Source organism: Porites lutea, chromosome 4 (assembly GCF_958299795.1).
Source record: "Porites lutea chromosome 4, jaPorLute2.1, whole genome shotgun sequence".
NCBI lineage: Eukaryota > Metazoa > Cnidaria > Anthozoa > Scleractinia > Poritidae > Porites > Porites lutea.
In genome coordinates this window covers 4,013,151-4,020,751 of record NC_133204.1, presented here as the reverse complement: position 1 = coordinate 4,020,751, position 7,601 = coordinate 4,013,151, and the positions used below count along the sequence as shown (strand labels likewise).

The following is a 7,601-nucleotide window of genomic DNA, read 5'->3' as shown; positions in this document are numbered from 1 at the left end:
TGCGGGTCGATCTCGTCCACGACCACCTCCCGTAAGCGACTGCTAAATCTCGTCATTTGGGGTGGTCGCTTTAGGAGGTTCGACTGTAATTCTTTACGCACAACCCAAAGCAATACCGGTAAAACTATTGCCAAGCTTTCCATCCTAAACTCCATAAGTGAGGCCAGAATTTGCATTACATCGCAAGACGAAGAGCTTTCCCTTCTTTTTCATACGGAAGTCTTCCACGAGCTATCGAACGTTTAGGCGGATCGAGGGTCTTTTATTAGAGACCTTTAGATTCTGAGACGAGTACGACAACGAGTACGAGATTTTCTCAGTACTAAGTAGTGCACGCGCGTGAACCAGCGTTATTTTAGAACGTGGTAGTCGTCGTCATTCTACAACGAGTTTTAGCGAGAATGTCGAAGTGGCGGAAACAAGTTATCAAACGTCAGAAGTTTTATCATTTTGCGATCGGGAGATGGGGTAACCTCGTTCACTAAAGGTAACAGTGCTGGTGAAAAATGGCAAAATGAAGCTTTCCGGGGAGTCTATATTTTCAGAATACGCGAAAAAAACTTAAAGTCAAATCTCATACTCGTAGTCGTCCTCGTCCTTGAATCTAAAGGTGTCTATTATCGACAGCTGTGAACAACCATGGCAAGTAACGCCTGCGAAGAAGTGCCGACATAAGGGACTTTAAGATCCAACGACGCGACGGTGACAAGAACGTCCCTTAAAAAGTGAATTTGCGTTCCTTCAGTCTTTATAGCGATTATTCCTACCCACTTACTTTGTCAATTATAGGCGAACCCTCCTGAAGCTGAGTTTCAAGGGACCAAATTAAAGCTCAGAAAGAGAAATAAAATTTCGTCGTTGCTTGTTTACGTCCTCCATAAAACGCGAAATTAGGCATTTTCATGTCGTAGTCGTGCAAAAACGGGAAAGAAATGTACAAAAAAGTGTGATGCACGTGCGAAGTTGTTGTTTTGCTAATTAAAGCAATTGTTTTTTTGACGTTCTCGTTGTCGTCCGCGTCGTTGGATCTTAAAGTCCCTATTCTTGCTCTGAACCGCCGACGTACTCTACGAATTACCCGAAGTGCGTTTCCAATTTTCCTTCAACCTGATTGGCGAAATCAACAATGGCTTTTTCAACAGTCCAATCATTGTGCGTACTCGAGTCCCAGTCCACAAGTGGAGGCCAGAACAAAGATTTCGACGCTGTTTCGAAGACGGACTTAGCCAGAGGTTTCGCCCGTGGCCCAGTAGGCTACAGAGATCATGGCAGGGAAAATCTAGCGATGAATCAACGTTACCTCACTACTTGAGGACTTTGATAAGGGAATAAAAGAAATATTTTAACTTATTTAAACACTTCTAAATTTCATGGCTGGAATGGAAAATAGTTTTTATATAGATACATAGGAAATTTTTACCTTACATTCCAAGTTGGCCATAAGGACACCAACACTTCCGGGTTTCGTATTTTCCCGGGGCTGCATATGAGTAGCAAGCATTTCTGTCATGCCATAACCTGTGATAGGAAGTAACAATGAAACGTCACAAAGTAAAAAATAGCCACGCTGATAACCAAGCGACTCTGAAAGAACACAGTGGGACTTTACGTGTTCCACCGTGGACTCTTGCTTTGATCATCGGCGTAATTATGTGAGGGTTTCTCAAGGGGTTTCCATCCTGGATGAAATGTGTGTTCGAAAGGTATGATTGAATGGCAACAACTCTCGCTGGGATACCTTCAACAAGATGGAATTTTTCCCAGAAATAAATCTTGAAGTCTTCTTTTGCAAAACGTGGTATTATTGCCACGTGACATGACACGTGACTTACCAACACAATATTCATAAATTACAATTTGGTTCCGTACTCTTTGCTTATGTTATAGCCAATAAATAATCTTCCACAGGTAAACCCATTGGCCACAGGCCTTAAACTACTTGAGTTGTTCAAAAAGGCCTCTTAACTCAATACTGACCCAAATCCTTACTAGTCATTCCAATCCTGCCTGGCTAGTTCTCAAGCATTTTTTGGTTGTGCCATGTTCTTGACATGGTAATTATTCAAATATAAAATCTTGTAGTTTTCGATCTGTATAATACCTTGGTTAATTTCTTTCACTTTGGGCAATCGTCTGCTAAGAGCGTCCTCTAGACCATCGCCCATTGGAGCAGCTGCGCATAAGACTTCCTCAACCGAAGACAAGTCAAAGTTGTCGACTAACGGATCCTTGGCCAGAAAGAGCACAATCGGAGGAACAACTGGTGCATATGTAACCTGATTAAAATAACTGACAAATTTAGCTCTTCGGCGGAACAAAACTTTCCCGGGAACTGAATTTCAAGGAGACCAATCCAGTGCAGGCCTATTCTTTGGTCGACGAGAATTCAGTTCCATCTTTGATTTTGAACACAGAGAGTTTACAAAGGCAGATTACGTGCCTTGGGAAGAGAAAAAGTGCGATCAATAAGGTATCGGGCACTTTAACCTTTAAACCCGAAGATCAAAATTTGAATTCTCATTTGTTGCCCCTATTCATTTCCTACAGAAGTAGTGGGGAGAGGTTGATAAAATATCAAGCAAATTCATCTTGCGTGATCATGTCCGTAATTCTCATGACCACTCTGTTTTACAAAGCATTGATATTACTAGGAGAAATTTGATGCTGATTACTGTTGGGGCTTAAAGGGTTAAAGACAAAGAACGAAATGGAGGACGGGCAAGAGGAAGGTCTGAAAGTAATATTTTAAGACTCCCGTTCTTATGGCACTAGCTTGACTCGCCTAAACGTCCCCTTTACGTACTTCTCGCAGAACAAATGAGATCTGACAGAAATGCTTATCCCACCTTATAATCTTGCATCACTTGCAAAAATGTTTCTGTTTCGAATCGCTGCAAAGCAACCACCTTGCATCCTTGGGCTAGGCCCGCAACAAGCATAATAAGCTGAGCATACGTGTGAAAAAACGGAAGCAGTGCCAATAGAACAGTCTCTTCTGTTAAAAACAAAGTTCCTGAGCCCAGCATAATGCAAATGTCGGCCAGCATGTTGCCATGGGTGATCATTACTCCCTTTGGGAACCCTGTGGTACCACTTGAGTATGGTATGTTGAATAAGTCGTCTTTATGTATCGTACTCTGTTCTGGAAAGCTTGCTTCGTCGTCGTCAACGAGCTGGGTAAACAGCTCATAGTCGCAGTTACCAACTTCCTCCTCTGGATCTGTTAAAGAACGGTTCGTTATGCAAGACAAGACAAGACAATGTTTTATTTGGAGTCTTATACAGTCCTATGTATATCGACTTTATCCAAATAATTTAAAATCATAACAGAAATTGCACACTAGTGGAACTATAATCAATGTTAACCTAAACAACTAATGATCTTCTTTTCTCATAGCAGTCGAATACGTATTTTGCAATTAATTATGCATGCAGTCAACTCCCTCACAACGGGCACCTCTCGAAGATGGACACCCCGTGTTGGTCCCTGCCGTTATTTCGGGAGTCATTTTACTGCAATTAAACTCTCCATTAAAAAGACAAAAACCTATCTAACACGAATAAAGGACATTTTTGAGGCCATCAAAGGACACTTGAGACGTGCTTTATATAATCATGTAGTTCGTTTTTTCGTAGTCTTGTTCCAATTCGCAGAGTGGTATACCCGAATGTAAACTGTTACGCATTTAGATCACTAACCCATGAATGTTTGCATGAAATGAACATTTGATTACAAAATGAGAAAGTGTTTCATTTTCCTACTGTTTTACATAATTAAAACAGACGTGAATCGGTTCAGTTTTATGCACCTATCAATGTAAACCCCGTGGGGGGAAGGGGAGTGCGGGCAAGGGGTGGGGATTTGACAAATTTTGAAATTTTTGGATCAAATTCCCCAGGGTGGGAAACGAAAGGTCGATCAAAAGTGTCAAAAAAGCCCCCACCCCAGGGGAAAAAATCTAAACAAACAATACTATAACACTATATAAAACAAATTAAAAGAATATTTCAAAAGTACGTTCTTACTACTTTTATTTATGGTTAACGTAAACTCCGTTAAATTACTCGCTTTAATTAAGTATTTTCTCTCTCCACTAGCATCTCCTAGTTTCAACAACAAAATCACTCCAGGAAGATTGACTGTGCTATTATAATATTAATGAAACGTAAAATGCTTTATAACATCTGCTCAACATGTCGGAACAGGTCGGATCAGTGACCCGTAAAAAATCCTCTGACTTTCATGGCGGAATTCGATGTCAATCGAGTTTTACAATCAGATCATGAGAGGGGAACTTGAAGATAAAACCTTTCTCAAAACAGACATTATCTGTTTAGATGACAGTTTAAAGTATCGGATTATGGTGATTAAAACAAACGAAGACTTCATACCTTTCTCCAACAGCGTGATTTTCAGAAAGCCTGGAGGGAAGGACTTGGTAACCGCTTCTGAATTGATACCAGGCTTCTGTCAGTCAAAGTCAAATGTCCCGACCCCGGGGTCGCTTCGCACGATCAAAAGCCCGACATGGGGATAGTCTCAGGCATCAAATCCCCGCCCCTTGCCCGCACTCCCCCCCGGGGGATTTACATTGATAGGTGCATTATTTTCCTGTATTACTGGTATCACGTCACCTTGACTGGCAACTCTCTAAGTCGGACAGCAGGGCCGGTCTCAGCGATGACCGTCATGGAGAGAGTTGACTATATTACCTTATTCATCACTTACGTATTACCATAAAGGTGATGTACTTTTTTACACAGGACGATTCGTAACGACGATTTTTAGCACAACACAGCGTTGCAATGTTGGAACAATGTTGTAACCATTAATTCAAAACAATGCCGTAACAATGTGGCAACGTTGTGTTGCGCTAAAAATTGTCGTTGCGATGTCCTCTAAAATTTTGCGTAAACATTTTAAATCCAACTTCTCCTTGTTTTTACAACAGTCTACCAGAGAGAAATTAAAGACATTGCTTATGCAAAATTTTGGCAAAATTTTAAGGTGCAAATGAGGTGTATTATGGAAAATGCGTTAATGAGTAGTCGGAGAGTTAAAAAGCCAGCCGGAGTGGTACGAGCTTCTGTGAAAAGATGGGCTTTTAGGCAGTTTTAGTCTTGGTATCATTTGAGAAACCAAACAATGGCATGAAAACTGAAGTTTCTGTTTCATAGCGGTGATAGCCTAAGGATATTTGGCACCTAGTCTAGAATAAAGTTGGCAAAATCAGCAGTTAAACATTGGTGGTATAGGTCAAGGCTTTCAGGGTCCACGGCAGAGGCGAACTCCCACCGAAACATTCCCTGACTACCCGCCCCCAGGGAACAAAGCACAGAGTTCAAGTCGGGGAGATCAGTTAGGAGATAACTGCGACAACAAAATGAACTGACTTCAACAAACCTTTTAGCTCTACGTACCGATTACAATGATCTTTTTTATTTTCCCTTGGGCCTTACTTGCAGTAAGAGCTTTGTCCAGGAACTGGCGCGATGTAGCACGATACGTAGCCTGTGTCTCACTTAGCTGCTTCTCTAACTCTTCGGCGGTGTAAAGTGGGTTCACTGTGGTAGAGGTACCCCCTGTGAAACCCACACCGTAGAAAACGATAGCATATTCTACAATGTTAGGAAGACAGATAGCAAAAACTTCTCCTTTTATAAAGCCTTTTTTCACCAGGGAGGAAGCAAACTTTCTAGTTAAGCTCTTGAGTTGTTTGAACGTGTAGCAGTGGCCGGATACCCCATCGATCTGAAAGCAAGATACATAACAGGCGCTCTACATTATTTTGTGTCACGGCAATTTTACTCGTTTTCTTCGATTTTTGGCACGTAATCATCGGCATTAATAATCAGTAATTGGGAGTGCATGGCAGCATGGGTTGTAAACAACACCTTTTACCATCACCAAAGTACAGTACCAGCTCACCTCCGGTATGCCCAGCACCTTACGCATGTGCACAACCGTATCAACCGGGTAGTGGTAGCCATGGACAGCTGTTTCGCCCTTCTTGGGGCTCATCAGCATGGCATAGCCGTCAGGCATGTTTTAAAATGTCGAAAACAGAGCATTGATCTGGAAACGAGAACAGAGGCTGTCGCTGAAAAAAGTGTTTTGCACTCGCCTTGGCAGTGAAGGGCATTTCAACACGGCCTCATCATTGTCCCAATGTACTTCCCTTGTTAAAGTATGGTTCGTTAGAGCAGCATCCTGGTTTTAATTCATCTTAGACAGCACCAAACACTGACCAAATCCAAGACCCTCCCGTTAGTCTGCGTGTGACGACGCTAGAAAACGGCTGTGTATGAGACTAACCCTTCCCGCGCCTCCGCCCCCCTTCTCATATCCAACAACTCAAAATTCTAACTCGGTAAATAGCTATCTTCGCGTCTGTTACGACTATAGTGAGTTTTAAGTCTACCGGAAAATTTAAAAGTCGGCAGTGTCCGCGATCTTCAGTAAATATTTATAGGCATTCATAAGTTGCGTGACCAGTATGGAAAAAGAGGCACATCACAAAGAAGTCATATGTAAATTTTTTCTATATAGAATAAGATGACGGCAGACACGAAAGCCGATACTGCGCAAAGGGACCTTAAATTTACATAGAAGCTATAACAGCTATTCAGCATGTATTGACCGCAACCGGACAAAGAGGTGTCTGAAATCAAAACATTCTTCAATCTCGGGTTCTATACTTGTGGTTCTGCTCTCGAGATTCTCGTGTATTATCTGATTTATTAACTCACTAAAGTATGAACATTTCTCACGAAATGGCAGGTTCAGGTCCCTTTCTAAGAGCATTTTTTTTTCTTTTGCTGAGGAAGGCTATCACTAGACTACACCCATACATCGTTTATAAACGTTCCGTTAGAAAATGTAGAGAACGACCGTGAACCGATACCGTCCCTTAGTAATATGTCCGGTCCCCAACAAAATAAACTGAAAAGATCTGCTTGTTCGGAAAAAGATAAATACATCCTCTGTCATCCGTAATAAAGCGAGCCTACCCTCAACCTCTAACACATCCATTCACACTTAGACTAAAACGCCCAGTTTGAAAGTGACCTCATTGACAAGTTTTCCACTGAGAGGAATAGGCCGCTTATAACAAGTATCGCACGAAACTAGAAAAAAAACCTATCCCCCCATGAAAACTAGCCATTTAGCTCTGGAGTTTATCTATTAGCTGATTGGAGTTCAAGAGCTCCATTATTACAGTCTTAGCCGAATTATGAAGTTGGTGGCTACTTACAATTGCTGTCCTGTCGCCGTAGCTGTCAAAGTTCCGATAGACATATTCAGGCCATGACATATTCTGAGGAATTGTAACAGCAGCGAACCTACTTTTTAAGGTCATGTTGTATCAAAATAACAGTTTATGTTGGTTTTTCTTCACATTAAATACGCCCTTTATATTTGTAGCAAATTTTCCGGAGTGGGCGTATTTATACACTGTCTTGTCACGAAAGACATCTAAAGTGAAAACAATCCCAAAGAGACTGGGGCGAATTGCCAGGGCAAACCCAGTTAATATAGACGCGGCGGGGAGGAGGGGGTGGGGGTGAGGGTGGGAAGCGGGGCATGAAAGTGTCCGTAT

The 7,601-nt window shown here is 41.9% G+C and overlaps 1 protein-coding gene across 1 annotated transcript in view; it reads right to left on the bottom strand.

Moving 5' to 3' along the window:
* The window catches only part of LOC140935355 (uncharacterized), a 9,906-nt gene extending 2,505 nt beyond the window's left edge, over nucleotides 1-7,401 (bottom strand). Inside the window, exons 1-5 of the mRNA XM_073384908.1 lie at nucleotides 7,257-7,401; nucleotides 5,422-5,752; nucleotides 2,847-3,214; nucleotides 2,102-2,276; nucleotides 1,421-1,518 (exon numbers count right to left, since the gene is read on the bottom strand). Coding sequence (XP_073241009.1) covers nucleotides 1,421-1,518; nucleotides 2,102-2,276; nucleotides 2,847-3,214; nucleotides 5,422-5,752; nucleotides 7,257-7,361 — 1,077 coding nt within the window. The 5' untranslated portion in view covers nucleotides 7,362-7,401. The remainder of the gene's footprint in view (nucleotides 1-1,420; nucleotides 1,519-2,101; nucleotides 2,277-2,846; nucleotides 3,215-5,421; nucleotides 5,753-7,256) is intronic.
* Between the last annotated feature and the right edge of the window lie 200 nt (nucleotides 7,402-7,601).